Source organism: Malus sylvestris, chromosome 10 (assembly GCF_916048215.2).
Source record: "Malus sylvestris chromosome 10, drMalSylv7.2, whole genome shotgun sequence".
NCBI classification, from domain to species: domain Eukaryota; kingdom Viridiplantae; phylum Streptophyta; class Magnoliopsida; order Rosales; family Rosaceae; genus Malus; species Malus sylvestris.
The window spans coordinates 39,077,404-39,096,487 of NC_062269.1; the positions used below are offsets into that span (position 1 = coordinate 39,077,404).

Sequence of the window (19,084 nt, forward strand, 5' to 3'; positions counted from 1 at the left end):
TTCTGTTGTTGAATCTAGTATCATTGAAAATTTCTACATCGGCTGGTATGGCAAGTTCTTGAATGTAATATCATTGGTGCCCCTATGTTCTTTTGGCCGGAAAATTTGTCCACAAATCTACATAACGGTGAAACTGAGTAAGATGGCGGTTAATCTTTGTTGGTCAGATAGGTGACGTGGTCGTGGTTGATGAGATTATTGGTAGGATAGAAAAATGGATAAACCATGGCTTGATCTTGACGTGGGTTTACCACCAAACAGAATGCCCATCCCTAGCTACGACAGGGATTGGACGACCACAACTTGGTATTGATGTCACTACAAGTATATTAGACAATGCCTTCGCTTAGGGCGCTGATAATAGCTTTTTAAAAAATTAAAAAAAAAAAAAGAAGAGTTTTTATCTCAAACGATTAAAAAATAAGAAAAACTAATAAAATAGACTTAAAATGAATAGTACAATGATTAATTTTTTAGTATAAAAATACGGTTTTTCATTAAAATGAATAGTATTAGAAGTTTTTCGTTAAAGTTCTTTAAAAAATGTGAGCTGATAATCTTTTTTTTTTAATTTAAAAAAAAAAAGTTTTAATCTCAAAATGATTAAAAAAAAGAAACACTAATGAAAATGATTTGAAAAATAAAAAGTAAAGTGAATAGTATAATAATTGATTTTTAAATGTAAAAATATGGTTTTTCGTTAAAGTAAACAGTACTTAAAATTTTTCGTTAAAGTTTCTTAAAAAATATGCACGTTCATGTGTCTTAAGTTCAATTTTATCCTCTTCAATATGTGCTTAAATAATCATTACATTTCGAATCTCAGGCTTATCCTATGAAGATCTTTCAGCATGATCGGAATACAAAGTAGCATACCATATGTTATTAAACACTTAAAAAAAATTATCTCTAATTACATAATGACATATATATTACTGTTTCTTGTTCCAGTCACTAGAAAATCTCTCCATTCTCACACACTGGCATGAATTCCCGTCCTTGGGATGGAAATCGAAAGCAGTACAAGTCAAATTTGCATCAACTTGTATATGCAATTAAATATATAGGACAAAAAACATGCGGACAAAGGAAAAAAAAAAGTGTGGATAAACGTTTAGCCTTTCTCTCTCTCTCTCTCTCTCTCTCTCTCTCTCTCTCTGAGTCTTATTCAGGAGGAGAAGGGTCTGAATTATAAAATTAAGGAGGAAGACGGAGAGAAAGATGGCGGTGGAGCTGTTTGTGTTGGGGTGCACCGGAGTTGTGGTGTTCTTTCACGGAGCCAGTTTCTTGTTCCACCTTCTTACCCAACACCTTGCTGTTCGATCTCTCAGGTGATTAATTAATCACTAATAATATATATGATCGTGATCGTCTCCTTCTAATCATCCCTCTCATCAGATTTTTCAATCCTTTTATTGATTAATTTTAGTATTATATATGTTTGCTAATCAATCTGTGTAGGGTTTTGTAATTCTCCCCATATTGTCGGAATTATTCATCTCCTTCTTACTTCCTTTTTCTGGACTGGAAATTGTTAGTCTCTTATCTTCAAATGTACTAATTTACTTGTTTTGTTTGTTTGTTTTCCAGTTTTCTGGGATTTGTTGGGTGGTAGACAAAGAAAGCTAATGTGTAAATTCACCAGACCAGACGCTAAATGTAGAGGCTCGGGATCCCAAGTATTGCTGAAGCAGATTCTCTATTTAATAACAAAGGGGCAATCCTAGGCAAATCATCTATTTAGATTATATTTGTAAGTTATATGACGTGATTGTTGATGTTGAATAAGTAAATGTTGATTAACGTACTTATTTTTTTTTCCAGTGTGGTTTGCAAATAGATGTGAAGTTTTGTGTGCTTAATTAACCATCTTGTAAAATTTGATCGAATTCCAACCTGAGAAGTTTGGAGTACGGTTGGATTGTACCTTAATCAAGTCATGAGGATAAAATGGTCTTTTTGGTCCACCCATTAAGAAACTTCCTAATTTGGTGGACCTCCATGATCATATGCTTATAGTGAAATTAAATGTGCGAATTATTCAACTCATCTGTGATTATATTATAGTGAAATTTGGTGGACCTTCTTGACATTTTTATATTGTAGCCCAAACTTTCAACCGAACACAACAAAATTATTTTTATAGGGGACTAATTAGTGGCGTCGTCTCGACAATTCGTGTTTTCAGAGGTTAGAAAGACTCATAAAGGTTTTTCAACCTCAATATCATTGTATGTTTACCAGCGTTAAAAATCAAATTCAATACCTCGGCCTAGCATCATTGTGTGATTACCAATGCTAAGAATCGAATTCAAAACATTTCGTGTGAAATACAAGCCTAAATTTCGTCTCAACCATTGAGTCACCGTGATGGTTAAACAACAATCTTTCTTTGGATATAATTGTAAGATTGTGTCACGTGAGTGAGTTTGCCACATCATTTTATTTGTGTTATATTAAATAAGAAATAGAATTATACATGTATTAGGAAATAAATAATATTATTATTTATTTGTATTTTAGTGGGAATATAACTCTTGAAGAGTGGTTTTCAAATCACTCATATCGTGGATGACAGTTTCCTTAATAGGTGGAAACTGTCAACTGTTGTAGATATATGTTTTGGTCTCTCCTCTTACAATCTATTGTTCATACTCAGAAGTTCATCCTATTGAGAACTGAACACAAGATTGCAGAGAGGAGAGACCAAAACATATATCTACAACAGTTAACAGTTTCCACCTATTAAGGAAACTGTCATCCACAATGTGAGTGATTGAAAACCACTCGTCAAGAGTTCTATTCCAACTAAAATACAAATAAATAATAATATTATTTATTTCCTAATACATGTATAATTCTATTTCTTATTTAATATAACACAAATAAAATGATGTGGCAAACTCACTCACGTGACACAATCTTACAATAATAAGCGTGGGTTTTAAACGCTAACGTTACCGGGTGTTGAACGTTTACGGTGATCCTGCCAATGTATTTACACAGGTGTAAAAAACCCAGAAGAAAATAGTCGATGATCAAATGGACCATGAAGCTTTGCTTCTTCCTCGATTCCCTCCAAAACCCTCTTCCCCAACGGATTTACCTGCCATTTAAACCCATCCAAACCTCACTTCAATTCAGCACTGAGGCAAAAACCCTAAACCCTAATTTAACAACCACTTCTGTATCATACTCTAAGCTCTTGTCACAATGCACTGCTTCCAAATCTGTTGGTGTGGGCAGAGAAATCCATGCCCACATGATCAGATTCGGATGTTCCGAAGACCCAAATCTTCGGAACCATCTGATCAATTTGTACGCGAAATGTCGGTTCTTCAGGCACGCCCGGAAACTGGTTGATGAAAGTCCTGAACCAGATTTGGTGTCTTGGTCTGCTTTGATATCTGGGTATGCCCAAAATGGGCTTGGTAAAGAAGCCCTTTCGGCGTTTCGTGAGATGCACTCGTTGGGTGTTAAGTGTAATGAGTTTACGTTTCCGAGTGTTCTTAAGGCGTGCTCTATTACTAAAGATTTGGGATTGGGGACGCAGGTTCACGGGGTTGCGCTGCTTACAGGGTTTGAGTCCGATGAGTTTGTTGGGAATACTTTGGTGGTAATGTATGCGAAATGTGGTGAGTTTGGGGATTCTAGGAGGCTCTTTGATGCAATTCCAGAGCGGAATGTTGTTTCGTGGAATGCGTTGTTTTCTTGTTATGTACAGAGTGATTTCCATGGAGAAGCAATGGATTTGTTTCAGGAAATGGTTCTGAGCGGAGTAGGACCTAATGAGTACAGTCTGTCTAGTATAATAAACGCATGCACTGGGTTCGGGGATGGCAGTCGAGGAAGGAAAATTCATGGATATATGATAAAGCTCGGATATGAATCTGACTCATTCTCAGCAAATGCACTTGTTGACATGTATGCCAAAGTCAAAAGTCTTGAAGATGCAGTGACAGTTTTTGAGAAAATCAAACAGCCCGATATTGTTTCCTGGAATGCTGTTATTGCTGGTTGTGTTCTTCACGAGTACCATGGTCGGGCTCTAAAATTTTTTAGGCAAATGAAAGGGTCAGGAATCCGTCCAAATATGTTCACATTATCGAGCGCACTTAAAGCCTGTGCCGGACTGGGGTTCAAGAAATTGGGTAGGCAGTTGCACTCTTTCTTGATAAAGATGGATACGGAATCAGATTCATTTGTCAATGTTGGACTGATAGATATGTATTGCAAGTGTGAGATGATGAGCAATGCAAGGGTTCTTTTCGATATGATGCCAAAGAAGGACATGATTGCATGGAATGTTGTGATCTCAGGACATTCGCAGAATGGGGAAGATATAGAAGCGGTATCCCTCTTTTCTGAAATGTATAAGGAGGGGGTAGAATTTAACCAGACTACCTTATCTACAGTCCTCAAAGCCACGGCGAGCTTGCAGGCCATAGATGTTTGTGAACAAGTTCATGCACTTTCTGTCAAAACAGGTTTCGAATCTGATATGTATGTTATAAATAGCCTTCTCGATACATATGGAAAATGCGGCAAAGTAGAAGACGCGGCAAGAATTTTTAAAGAATGCCCAATTGAGGACGTGGTGGCTTTTACATCGATGATCACAGCCTATTCGCAATATGAACAAGGAGAAGAAGCTCTAAAACTCTACTTGCAAATGCTGGAGAGGGAAAACAAACCAGATTCATTTGTATGCAGTTCTCTTCTGAATGCTTGTGCAAATTTGTCTGCATACGAGCAAGGGAAACAGATCCACGTTCACATTCTCAAGTTCGGATTCATGTCTGATGCTTTTGCCGGGAACTCTCTTGTTAACATGTACGCAAAATGTGGAAGCATAGAAGATGCAGATCGTGCTTTCGCTGAGGTACCTGAGAGAGGAATAGTTTCATGGTCTGCAATGATTGGAGGACTGGCTCAACACGGGCATGGAAGAGAGGCCTTAAACTTTTTCACTCAGATGCTCAAGGATGGCGTTCCCCCCAATCATATTACTTTAGTAAGTGTCCTCTGTGCGTGCAATCACGCAGGTTTGGTAACGGAAGCCAAAAAGTATTTTGAGTCCATGAGAGAGTTGTTTGGAGTTGTGCCGAGGCAAGAGCATTATGCTTGCTTGATTGATCTCCTTGGCAGAGCAGGGAAGATAAATGAGGCAATGGAGCTTGTCAACACAATGCCATTTCAAGCGAACGCATCTGTTTGGGGGGCACTTCTTGGTGCTGCGAGAATCCATAAAAATGTTGAGCTTGGCGAGCGCGCTGCTGAAATGCTCTTAGTTCTTGAGCCCGAGAAATCTGGTACTCATGTACTTCTTGCAAACATTTACGCATCAGCCGGCATGTGGGATAATGTGGCGAAAATGAGAAAACTTATGAAAGATGACCAGGTAAAGAAGGAACCTGGGATGAGTTGGATTGAGGTCAAGGACCAGGTACACACGTTTATAGTAGGAGATAGAAACCATTCAAGAAGTGATGAAATTTATGCGAAACTCGATGAGCTTTTCGACCTAATGTATAAAGCCGGCTATGTTCCAATGGTGGAGATGGACCTCCATGATGTGGAACAAAGTGAAAAGCAGCGGCTTCTGCGCTACCACAGCGAGAAGCTTGCAGTGGCTTTCGCGTTGATTGCCACTCCGCGGGGAGCTCCCATTAGGGTGAAGAAGAATCTAAGAGTATGCGTTGACTGCCACACAGCACTCAAGTTCATCAGTAAAATAGTTTCCAGGGAGATTATTGTGAGGGACGTCAATAGATTCCATCATTTCAGAGATGGTTCTTGCTCTTGTGGGGATTATTGGTGACATAACTGCAACGAACTTTTACTTCTTCCTTCGAATTCGAACCGAATTTTTGTACCATTTTATGTACTATTACAGTGTAATTTTAATAAATTAAGAGTTGTTCTTTTCTGTTTTTGAATAAGGAGATTGTTCTTACACAGCTTTAGAACTAAATAGTTTCTATAATCTAACGGCGTTCAAAGTATGGACGCTAAGAGAACTTCCATGCAACAAGGATGTCACTGCGGCAGGACCTCAAACCGATTTTAAGAATGGATGATGTACATGGTATAACATTTACAACAAAAGTATAGTGTTTTGTAACTCTCTGGTTTCTTAATTCATAGAATCCTCCGACATTATTGTCAACAATGAATACTTCACCTTCACCGAGATTCGGCCTCCCTCTACACAAAGCTTGGCTCCGGTGACCACCCAATATCCTGGCGAGTCCTCAGGACCTCTCAACATTTCCTTGGTATCTACAAACGTCGCCATTTTTGGTGCCTTGCTTGGTAAAGGTGGCCCTGCAGGGTAAACTGCTGAATTCAAATCCACTTTTGCTGGTGTCACAGGTGGATTCAATGCCGTACTAAACCTTGTGCTGATCAAGGTTGAGATGAATCCTGATTTTCGAGAAGTTGTCGAGGGTCCTTCCCACTCTGATCTGCGGATTTTTGCAGATGCCACCGTTGAAAATCCAAGCCTCAAGAACAAAACTTTCCTCATTCCGATGGCCTTGGCTTCAAACCAGGCCTTTGTCACAATTGATGCAGAGTCATCAATACAGGCCCCGTTGTACTCTACTGGGGCAGTGCATACATGTGAAAATATGCTCCACTTGACAGGTTCAAAGTAGCCTCGTTCCTCTGGCTTGTGAATGGGCTCGTAACTGTGATCGTATGAGAGTTGGAGAGTATCGGGAAGAGTTGCAAGGTGCTGGAGATGGATTGCCAGATGGTCACTTTTCTTACCTTCAAGATACAAACGCATTCCTGTCACCGGTCGATTTCCAGTATCAACCTGAAAATTGTAACATTAGAAACCACAATCCAAAGATGAACCAGTGTATGTAATAATACGCTTGAGTAATGGAACCGATCAAAATGTGAACAATAAAACAGCAGTTGCACAAAAGACATTTCATTTTCTGAAAATCGAGCCAAAGAATAGCGCATCTTTTCAACTCATTGACACAGCAATTTTCCAGTTTTAAGGGATTTCTTAAGAGTCCATCGCTAGATAAAACATATGCAATGGAAGTCTTCAAGGAACAAGGAATTCCCAACATGCTATTAACAACTAATAAAAAATAAAAAAAGGTCGTACCCAGTGCACAAGGCTCCCGCTTTACGCAGGGTCTGGGAGAGGTGAAGGTCGGCTAGCCTTACCCCCATTTATCAACAACTAATATGTCAAAATATTTTACATCACAAGATATTTACCTTCAAAGTGTTAACATATAGCTTTGGGCCCATAAAGGTGAATTGCAGTGATGGGGATACTTGTTTTCTGCGCCTGAGACCGAGAGGAAGATCACCATACACCGGAGCCCATTGACGTGGTAACTGATATTCCAAAAATAGTTGGAGTTCCTCTATTGGTGGTTTGTCTGCAAGGTTTATCATAGAATTATGAGTGCATTCAGACTTTTTATGAGAAAGTAATTTAGCTAACTGGGATACGCACATCTAAGGTAGAGATTCACTGCATGGCTTAGAAATCCAATTCCTTGGACACCACCCAACAGAGAGGTTATGGGCACGAAGGACATCGATATGACATTAGGTGACTGTGATACGGTTGAAAGCCACTTGTTATGACTTTGATCAATATCAACACCTCCCCTTCGAACACAGACAGTAATTATACCCTGCATTAAACAAACAACATCAAGATATCTTCATCCATCCAATGCAGGTTGATTGTTTCACATTAAAATGGATACCAAAATGCGTACATCATTTATTTGTCTGACAGTAGGTGGCCTTATTGGGGCCGCATGCGTTCTACGAACCTCCCGGGGCATAGAGTCATCATCCTGAAACAAAGGGCATAAACATTACAGTAAAAGTAAGTCACCTCCTCAATTTCCACAACTTCCATTTTCATAATTTTGTATCAAGATAAAACATAAGCGCATAAAAATTCCAAGAAAAAAGAGGCAAGGTTATACAATTAAAAATTCTGCTTACCTTCGTTTTTCCTGATAAACCATCGGACTCTGATCCAGTTGCATCTTCAGAAAACATCTCGTCGGCTAATTGCTTTAACAATTTCTGCACTTCTGTGGGATGAAGATTTGAATTTTGTAACTGCTTCATGTGAACTATATCCTTTCCACCCATTTTCACCCCAACAACAATATGAGTACCGTATTTGTCAATGAACCTGGAATTCAAATTATTATACATCAACATACAGTGGCACAAAACAGTTGTATCCTTGGCTGGAAAATGTAGATAAATAACCATCCAGCAAGAGAAACAATATTCATTCCGATTTTAATCCTCTATATTATCATCTCTGATATGCGAGCTATATCCGCGCTCGGGTGCTTATTTCAATAAATTACACTGCATCCATAAATTTTGCAATATAGTTTCAAGTGTCTAACTCAACGAAAGTGTTGTGCGCATTGAACAATGGAAGAAAATGTTGAAGAACATTAATATGCAAAATTCAAAGTATTGAGCTATCAGACGAAATCTTACTCAGCAAGGGCAGCAGGGTCCCATGTAGAAGGCACTTCTTGTATCACATGCTGGGATAGTTTTAGATGGCATCTTGCTAACTCAATGTTATACAGAGTTATCAACCAACCATCAAAAGCAAGAGCTTTTGTTGGAGCTGCATCCTTCTGCCAGCAGCCAGTGAAGTTAAACATAGCATTAAACAGACCGGACGGAATTTTGCCCGATAGGGACACTTCCTTGTTGTATTGCTCTGACATCTGGAAATACAAACAATGCAGATACTGTTAAGAGTCAAACAAACAATCACCAGAGTCCCGTTAATCGACTCGAGTAAGAAGTAAGGCACCAGCAATGTCTGATGGATCAAAACAGAACACTATCTGAACGATCGAATACAAAAATGTGTGAGGATATGAACTGAAATTTCAAATTTGAGTTTCTGTGATTCAATTTCTACCACAATTAATTCAAAACTTCCCAACACCATGATAATTAACATGAAAAAATAAGTCCATAAATTGTAATATTAAACAAAATCCACTTCAACATATGCCATTTCAAACTTGTAATATAAAAATTAAAAAAACTAAAAAATCGAATTTCTCCAATTCTTCATCACCATCCAGTCAAAGAAACAACTGCAATCAACACCCAGAAACCAATTCGCGCCAAAAAAAGAAGAAGCAAAAAGTTAATGAATTTCATTTCCCAAGAAGAAAATAACATACCTGATTAAACGAAACGACGTCGGAGCGGAAACTGGTGCGCTCGCCTTTATCGCACCTGATGGAGGTGGAGACGTCGGGCACGACGGGACCACCAGGGACGACGAGGTCGCGGGTCCGGGTCGAGTCCAGCTCGATGAGCATGGACTTGCACGCGGTGAGCCGGATATCGTTGCAGAGATTGTACCCGGACCCGATCACCGCGACGGCCTTCTCGGCAGCTGATTGGGGGTCGGAGCGAGACCCATTGAGAGCCATCGATTTGGGAACGAACCCAACCGGACGGCGAACAAGTGGCTGGAGAGAGAGAGGTCGAGGTTTGGGGAGTGTTGAAGGGTTTTGATAGATTGGGGCGACGACCCATTGGAGTCTCCGGTTTTGAGGATTCAACGATGTGAGAGAGAGAGAGAGAGACTGAGACAAAGTTGAATTCTTTGTTTAATCTTTTAATTAAATTAAATTAATTAAGTTTAACAACTAATTAATCAAAAAGTTGGAATATTTGTTTTGGTTAAATGCGTTGATTGCTTGCTGAAAGCGACTCACCTTCTTCGTTGGGTTTCAGTGACGAAGGCCTGGATATTGAATTGCGAGGACTCCCCCCAAAGACGGAAAGTGGGAACGCAGAGACTTGGAAGGCGGCTGGAGCTGGCGGCTACTTCCTCCTCTTTTCGCGCCAGGCGTCAACGTCTCTGCTGTCATGCATTGTTTTACCTTTTTGTCCTTCCCTCGGTGTTTCCCATAGATATTTATTTATCGTTGACCAAGACAACTGAGTTGTTTGTTTACTCAAATTGGGCTTCACTTTAATACTTGCCGTGAGTGTGGAGCCGAAGTACTAAACCCCTAGAGATAAAGGCCCAACCAACCCCAATAATATGTTTCAATTTTCACCCTCGGTTTATCAATTCTTGATTTTCGGACATTTCAACCAAAGTATCGCACAATGAGTTAGTAATTATGTGGTTCAAATTCGTCATTGATGAAAATCAAACCTAAAACCTCTCAGAACAAGAATATCACCAGACTGTAATACTAAATAAATAAAGTAAGTAAGAGTTGGTGGATGTTTTAAAAACTGATGCCAACTACACATACTACTAAAGTAAGAATTGGTCAAGTCAATGGTTTTCCCTAATTTTCTTGAGGAATGAATGCATGGTCTTTTATGGGTTGAGCTATTAAGAGTAAGTGGGAACGCCAATACACAGGGGACAACCACTTCTTACTCGGTTTCTTCCCATTGGAACTTTTTGTTAAGTCGTTATTAACTCATTGATTGTCTCTAATTCCACCATTAAGTCTCTTTTTTAGGGACTAACTGATGGTTTAGTCACGCAGTTCATTTTTTTAAGAGTGAGGAAGACTCACAGAAACATTTCACGTTTTCTTGACCACCAAACGTGTGATTTATCGTCGCATTAACTCACACTATTTTGTTGTTAAACGTGTATTGAATTGGACGGGGTTAATTATGACCAAGCAAGGAATATCAAGAGGAAGAAAGTCCAAACCAAGCTAGGCTCCAAAAGCGTTACATGCACATAATTAACACATTGAAAAATTCATGGAAACATTATAGTCAACACCACCACCACCACATACTAAACACACTCACTTTCATACTGACATTTCACACTTTCGACAGCCCCCCTTCATTTAATTATCTGTCTGCTTTTTTGTATGATATTCATCTATTTGCCCTCAAAAGCAAAAACCCAAACTCCTCTGGGTCTGGCTATCACCAGGACCACCACCACCACCACCACACCACACCACATGTCATCATCCACTCAAACTAACAATGGAAACAATTCAAGGTGGGAGGGGATCCTGATGCGGTTACGTGATTGCCAGATTATTTTAGTTTTCGTGTGATAACATGCATGTATGATGAGTTTATGATTTTTAAGAAAATTAGAGACGTATAAAGAACTCTCTAACCAAATAACACAAGTGATATTATATGGCTGAACTAATAACGCTCCGTGATTGTGTCATATTACACTAAGAATATGTTGTCCTATAGATAGAGAGGCATAGCTCCAACTCTAGTTTGACAGCTTCCTATCACTTCACTTTGTGCCTTGGTCATCAAACAAAATTAAATTTCATTTTTTTAAAAGAAAAGTACAATATTTCATTTATTGAAAAATGACATTACAAATACATATCATGAAGAACTTGGTCCCAAAACGGTCATTGCAAAGTAGATCTAAAACTATTACAACAACCATCATCAATCACAAGCAATGAGTAGATATCAAGCACTAGTATGCGCTCATCGAGAACCACAAGATTATATAGATTAATAAAATCGTTAAACCTCACGTTACACAAAGATCATGCAAGAACAAAAATTTATCACCGCCCGATTCCATAACACTAAGTGGAGTAGATTCAACGAATCAAATAGCTCCAGTCTTCACACAAGATCCAAAAGAGATGCAACACAACAAAACGAAAATTAAAATGAAGCAAAACCAAACTCCAAGACAATTCTTGGAAATTATTAAACAGAAACAAAATAAAAGGATAAAACAATGTCGTTGCCCCACATCCTCCGGACATCTGACAACCAGATCACTGGACCGACTAAACTTGATCTCAACACCATTTGACATCTTCCATGGCTTATGGTTTCAACCTCATATCGAAGGTGATAATTGGATTCAAAGCTGTATATTCACTGTGTGCGTGGGCCAAAATTCGATGATTATCACGACGACTACTCTACAACAAAACAAAAAAATTAAAAAGGAAAGAGGAAAGACACTAAGAATGATTGTGTAGAAGATTGATTACCCCAAAACCAAAGGCGGAGTCCGGCGGCAGAAAATATTTTCTTTGTTTACGGCTAGGGCTGATAATTAAACCCATATTAACGTGCTTAATTCGGCTGCCAGTTGCTGAAAGCCACATTTAAATTTCTCAACAAAAACAAGAGGCCACTTATTAGTCATGTGTTCCACGAATCATGATTGATTCGTGATGTTTCCACCCCAAATCTACACATAATAATAATCACCTTAAATTATAAGGTACTTTAACGAAAAAATTTCGGTACTATTTATTTTAACGAAAAATCATATTTTTACATTAAAAAGTTAATTCCGATACTATTTATTTTACCCTTTATTTTGTTCTTATCGTTAAAACTCAAAATTTTCAAAAAATTTTCATTGATTTTCCTTAAATTATATGTTTGATTTATTTTTAATAATATAATTCAGAAGATATCGTGCACACAGATAAAATAAAATCCAATCAATCTGGAAGCTTGATTTTTGGTTTGTGGGCGTCCCCATCTCCGGCAGCCAAATTATGGAGTAGTTGGGACACTGTGTATATCTTTTGGTGGTGGTTCCAGGAAACATATAAAATAAGTTTTATATGACCTTCTGGGATTTTATGTTTTTTTTTGTTTTTCTTTTGTTGGCGGTGGAGGATAAGGTGGTGGGTTCTTTCTTGTTTCCCAAGTCCAACCATACAAAAAATAAATAAGAAATTAAATTGGGAAATTAAACAATATAGTGGAAGAGAGTTTTAAACTGTTGGTTGGGCAAACAACTTGACATTGTGTTCTAAATTCATAGTGATTGTGTCTCTTGTTCTTCGAATTGTTTATTTTAATTTTTAATGTTTCATTTGAGTTAGGGTATTAGAACCACGAAATGTGTTCTATCACGAGTTTCAGTTCTCTCAAACCGCTGAGTGCGATGAAGTGTAGATTGTAGTTTGATTATTCAGCTATCTCGCGTAATCTGACTCGCTTAAACCTTATTTGCCTGTGATGGTGTCTCTTATAGCTTGTGCTTATTATCTTCAAGAACAAAGAAAATGCAAGTAATATTTAGTAACTCAAATTTATTTCAAAAGACAAGTTCTCGACCGATGCAAGATCTCTTAGAGGCTCATAACTGTTTTGAGTACATCAAAATGGTCGGCGACCTCTTTGGATTCTATTTTTAGTGGTGACATATTTATAGAAAAGCCAACTTCATAGCTGATCCCATTACATCCATTAATCACAACGTTGACAATGTTTGTAGTTGGGATAGGGCACTTCCTAGTGAAACACGCCGAGCGTTTTTTATTTCCTAGAAAAAGAAAAACGAAGGGGTTGTTTTCTCAATTTCTAGGTCCACAAAAAAATTGTGGCTGTGGCTAAAACTCATAGAGTCAGCATTATTTTCTTCATCGTCATCATGCTTCAAGCTTTAAGCTAGAGAAGGCTGTAATGCACATCAAATGAAAGAGACAATCAGACAACGTAATTGGTCCAAATATGACACCTACACCCCTACACTCACACAGACAGATAATGAGGGGCCAAAAACACAAGTTTTATGACCATGCTAATTTAAATTTGAAATACCTTGTTTGGGAAATAATTTCCAGACACTGTTTCTACACAATCTGTTTGCTTTCATTTTTCATTCTACTAATACTTAATCAATTCAAAGGCGAAACATAATCAACTTGAATTCGAGACAGCTGTTCAAAATCTTTGTGAAAGATTGGATTTGTTATCTCATATTTTCTTTTTGTGAAAAAATACCAATTGAAGTAGAGGGTTTTTTCAAACAACAAAGAGCTGGGTCAACTTCAATCAAATGAAGTTGAGAGTTTCCCATCTCTTCTCGAGAAACAAGTGAGCTATGCAAATTTGTACTCAATTTCATATGCGGCATTTCTGCCAAGATCTCTTCTTTAGTTGGGGGGAGAATATGCACGAATCGGACTTTTTGAGAAAACATATCGAGAGAGAATTGGTTAAATAATGTGTGGTCGTTAAGCAAGGATCGGTTTTAACTAAAAGGCGATTTTTGCTTATTATGTTTTGTTTAAAGGTCATAAGTCATAATCAAATTCTACTAGCATTCATAATAAATGCATAATCTAGCACGAATCATGCATGAATACTACGTGTTACTTGATACGGAAGCAACCACCATACCCTAACTACATTTTGATTACGAACGAATGCCTGACCGTGATTGAAATGGATGTTTCTTATACATTGAAACTCAACAAATAATGCATATCCTGAAGAACTCGGCCCTAAAAGGGTATTAAGAAACTAGATTTAAAAATATTACAATAAAGCATTACTAATCGTAAAATGATGAGTAGATGTCAAGCAATCGTCCAGGCTCATCAGAAAAACCGCAAGATTATACAGACCAATAAAACTATTAAACCTCGTGTTATACAAAGATCATGTGAGAAAAAAAAATATCCAATCATATATTGGGACGGGGACTACGATGCCCGTTAGTCTAATTGCATCACCTGATCACCGCCACGATCTCAGCACACCAAGGGAAGTGGATCCAAAAAAATCAAACAACTACACCCTCACCAAGTGAAGTAAATATTCATTAATGAAGAAGATTTTATCAAAAGAGTGACACTCAAACACACTCGTTAATTTTTCAATGAAGAGTTATCATCAACTAGATTTTCATTTGGCTCACATTAAGGGACGATCCTTTATAGTTGCATCTTAAAACTCTTACCAAGAGTGGATAGGGCAATTAATTTGTTTTGAAGCTAACGAAAGATTTTTCGATGTGTAGGGAACATAATTCGGCGCACCAAATGCATAATAAAAGTGGTTAGACACTTCAAAAAAAATATCTTCAACCACTTATATTATAACATTTTTTGTACCAGACTATGTTTCCAGCCCACTAAAAAATTTCTCCAATGAGCCATCTAAATTCAAAAGCTCCAAATTATTACCACTCTAAAATTATTATTTATGTACCTATCTCTTTTTCTTTTTTTCTTTTTTCACTTGAAATGAGTAATGTAGAGCTTATTTTTCGAAAGATAATAACAACTCCATATATTATTTACATAAAAAAAAACAACGTACAATTAATTAAATATCATACAATTGTGCACTTATATTATGCTGTAAGGTATATACTAAATGAATGAAGCGTTAGATGTTCCGTTAAAAAGCCAAGAATTACGTTGTGTATTGTGCACCAATGAAGAAAAAAATCCCTAAAAAATGAGAATGTAAATGGGATTATATGCGATATAAAACAAATTTACTTATTTTCCTTGTTAAGGAAAATATAAAACGAAATAGAAAGTAAATTAGCTCCCATTTACGAGCTTTGCTAAAAGCAGCCCATTGACCGGACAGCGCAGCACGGTGACGAAATGCGGGCACAGAAAGACGGTAAATATTTATGCGCGTGTGGCCCACGATTACAGAGAGAGCGTGGGGAGGAGAGCTGTCGGGTAAAAACAATACTGCTGTCAGAAACCACTCCCATGTGTTGTAAGAAACGCTGGGCGGGGCTGGTTGCGTGATTGCCCTCCGCTTCCACTGGACACGCGTATGAAACGGACACGTGTTGGAGAGGGAATGGGCGAGAGGCGGCGCTCGTTTGGTCCAAGCGCGCGAGCGGTTCAAAGGGAGGATAGAAGCGTGGGCCCAATTGAAGGAAAGGGATGCTCTTGCCTTAATTTACTTAAAATTTTGAAAAATAAAAGGAAAAGTGAAAAAAGTGAAAAATAATCCTATTCACGCGGCGTGATGGCAGTTTATGCCGACAACTTGTTCAACCGGCTAATGCTGCCCAAACATGTTGACTTAGGCAACTAAGGGCTGGTTTGGAAAATGTATTATTTTTATGATCGAAAACGTTTTATTGTTTAAAAGTATTTACCAAACGATTTCAATCTCGTTCGTGTTAAATTATAGATTAGTAGTTGATGAGTGTAGGAGTTATAAAAAAATATATATATTTGATAGTAGATTAACTATTTGAACTGTGTTTTTAATTTGTTAAATCACATACAGGTTATTTCTTTATTTGTACAGTTTATGATCTGTGTAACGTTCATGTCTAAAAAATTTACCCATTCATAGTTTTCCTAGACGTCTAATTTTCATCCATGTATCCAAAGTTATAAAATAAAAACGAGCATCTAAGGAAAAAAAAAAAAGTGCAAGTGATATCCTTCTCTTGCGACTCTCGGTTTTGAATAATAATTTATATAGCTTACTACAGTAATATTTCAATCAAATAAAGTAAATAATTATAAAAATATTTCAGTTAAATATCATTGACAGAAAACGTTACGTAGTCCGGACACAGACAAATAAATGGCGAGTGGAGATGATGCAGGGAGTGGAGCGTGGGAGATGGGAGGAGGGAGCACCGCACGCAATCAGAAAGAGTGCATCCGCAGCCGTTAGATAATGATAAAAATGAAGGGTGTGCTGTGATCTCTCGACAACCCACATGCCACGTAATACGGGGAACCAAAATTGTACAATTACTAAATTGCCACCATTGGAGAGCCGCCCCTAACCCCAGCTCAGTCAAATCGCTTGTTGACTGTGCGCCTCTCTCTCCTCTCTCTTTCTCTCTCTTCGGTTCCTCGCTCATCCCCTCTATATATAACCACAGCCTGCCCTCCCATACTCCTCCATTGCCATCCCCACACCCATATTTTCTCACTGCAACCAGACACTCTGACCACGCAAACACTACAAGCAAAAATCGCCACCGTTAAGTTATGGCGCCGAGAGAGAAGACGGCCACGGCCGTTAGGGTGAACGGTAACGGAAACGTGAAGGAGGTGCATTTTAGAGGCGTGAGGAAGAGGCCGTGGGGAAGGTACGCCGCCGAGATCAGAGATCCCGGCAAGAAGAGCCGGGTCTGGCTCGGAACCTTCGACACGGCGGAGGAAGCCGCCCTGGCCTACGACAACGCCGCCAGAGATTTCCGCGGTGCCAAGGCCAAGACAAACTTCCCTCTCCTTTCGGAAAATGTTAGCCTGAGTATTACAAAAAATAATAATATTAATAATATAAATATTAATAATAAAATTAGTAGCGGAAGCAACAATCAAAGCCCGAGCCAGAGCAGCACGGTGGAGTCCTCCAGCCGTGAGCCGCCGGCTCTGATGGTCGATTCCTCGCCGTTTGATCTAAATCTCGCTCACGGTGTTAGCTCCGGCGGATTCGGCTCCGCGCCGATGAGGTTCCCCTTCCAGCACCACCAGGTTCCGGGAATCGGACCTTTTATCGGAGTCCCGGCTTCCTCCGCGGCAGCCGCGAATCACATGCTCTATTTCGACTCGGTGTTCAGAGCCGGCATGTTGAAGAACCACCAAATTCAACAACGGCTGAGATTCGACCAGGCCAACTTCCACCAGCATGATATCCAAGCCGCCGGTGGTGGTGGTGGTTTCGCCGGTGGTGCCCAGAGCGACTCCGACTCGTCCTCGGTCGTCGATCTGAACCAGAACGATCTGCCTCGCGGCGGCGGAGGGTTCGATCTCAACTTCCCTCCTCCACCGGAACTCACCTGATTTTGTTTTTGGAGAAGAGCGCGGCGGCCGGCTGAGTTAATAGGAAATCTTCAATTTCAGTTTTTTTTTTTTTTTTCCTTTTCTAATTTTAGTTTTATAATTTTCGAATTTCTAAGAAAGAAAAAGAAAAAACAAAAAATACGCTGTGAGAGCAACCAATTAAAGAAGCTCCATGTGAATACGTAGCTGATCGGATCATCATCCCTTTTTTTTTTTGCAGCAGCAGCAGCGAAACTCCACCGTGTTTCAATCTGTTCGGAATTAGACACCCCTTTTTTTCAATGTCAATTTTCAGTTGTAATCTCTCGTGTCAGCAATAATTATTTTCCCCTCAATCTAACCAAGCTGATCCTTTCTTTTTATTTAGTTTAATTATTTAAATTGTTTCCGTTGTCCTTTGACCACACGATATTATGATCCAGCGATGTAACGCTCTTGATCGTTTTTTCGATATTAGATGTAACGCTTTCGATCTTTTCTCCATAAATCTTGTATTTTGGTTTTCGGATCAATCTTGTCCCTTTTTCCCCGATCGGAAGGTTTGTTACTTTTATCATGTGTACTTTTAAGATCTGTGAAGATTTTTGTTTTGAACTTTTTGCTGTAAAATTAAAACGTCTCTGATTGAATGTTTTTTTCTTTTCAAAAAGTTGTCATTTGCCCCTCTATAATTGCATATGCCGTATATGACTAGCATTTCCATGGTTGTTTTTTTTTCTTTCTGCTACCGTAACCCATCCATGGACTTGGGATCTAAGAGATCATTACATAGACTTGAATTTGCTAAGAGAGTGTTATGCAAGCTCCAATTTAGTGCTTTTTAAATCAAGCTTTTTCATGTACTTTTTAAGAAACTTTGAAGTGATATAGGGCTGTGTGTTTTGCTATCATGTTAATAAACAAATAGACAAATTAGAGCTATTTTGAATAAAAAAAGGTGCAAGACATGTCACCAGCTAGTTCGTGGTTAAGGTTGAACAATCTTTATTTGCACCAAGAATCAAGTTTTATGTCTTTACAGTACTAATAAAAAATCCTTGCATTGGTGTTTTGGAGCACAGGCAGACGGTAGAGAAAAACAAACACAATTTAATATAAAAAGTATTAAATTTAATCCAAAGAAAAAGCAAACAACCAAAATATCAATAAATCGAGTCATACCTTAGTTGGAGGATTAAAAACTTCAAAATCACCATCTATCAATAGAAAATCTTGTTTTTCTCTATCAGAGTTATTAGGGTTTTAGTCAGAATGAACGTAGGATAAACAAAGAGTGATGCTGGGGTTTAATTATATGTGGGTCTATTGATAAATTTGATTTTTATTATTAATTTCATTTTGTACTGTTTAGGCCCAAAATACTGGTTTGGGCTAAGTTTAGAATTGTTCTCGGCCCGGACGCGTTGCTTAGGGGCCGGCCGTGTCCTATCAGGATGAGGTAGTTGAATCCTGACGCAATAAAAAGTTTCAACAGGATGAGGATGCTGAAACTTGGGAATGAATGCAGCATGATAAGG

General features: G+C 38.5%; 3 protein-coding genes across 3 annotated transcripts; 2 read left to right on the forward strand and 1 right to left on the reverse strand.

Annotated features, from left to right (window-relative positions):
• The first annotated feature begins 2,954 nt into the window (after positions 1-2,954).
• On the forward strand, positions 2,955-5,942 carry LOC126587146 (pentatricopeptide repeat-containing protein At5g04780, mitochondrial-like). Its single transcript, XM_050252130.1, has one exon. The coding sequence runs from the start codon at positions 3,035-3,037 to the stop codon at positions 5,819-5,821; it is 2,787 nt and encodes a 928-aa protein (XP_050108087.1). The 5' UTR covers positions 2,955-3,034; the 3' UTR covers positions 5,822-5,942.
• Positions 5,943-6,039: 97 nt separating this feature from the next.
• On the reverse strand, positions 6,040-9,783 carry LOC126587150 (MACPF domain-containing protein NSL1). Its single transcript, XM_050252135.1, has 8 exons — positions 9,768-9,783; positions 9,225-9,635; positions 8,515-8,753; positions 7,996-8,191; positions 7,761-7,841; positions 7,490-7,673; positions 7,246-7,412; positions 6,040-6,823 (listed from the first exon to the last, which is right to left on the reverse strand). Exons 2-8 carry the CDS (start codon positions 9,477-9,479, stop codon positions 6,137-6,139), a joined length of 1,809 nt encoding a protein of 602 aa, XP_050108092.1. The 5' UTR covers positions 9,480-9,635; positions 9,768-9,783; the 3' UTR covers positions 6,040-6,136.
• Positions 9,784-16,660: 6,877 nt separating this feature from the next.
• LOC126587156 (ethylene-responsive transcription factor 4) lies at positions 16,661-17,929 on the forward strand. Its single transcript, XM_050252141.1, has one exon. The coding sequence runs from the start codon at positions 16,770-16,772 to the stop codon at positions 17,565-17,567; it is 798 nt and encodes a 265-aa protein (XP_050108098.1). The 5' UTR covers positions 16,661-16,769; the 3' UTR covers positions 17,568-17,929.
• Positions 17,930-19,084: the final 1,155 nt, after the last annotated feature.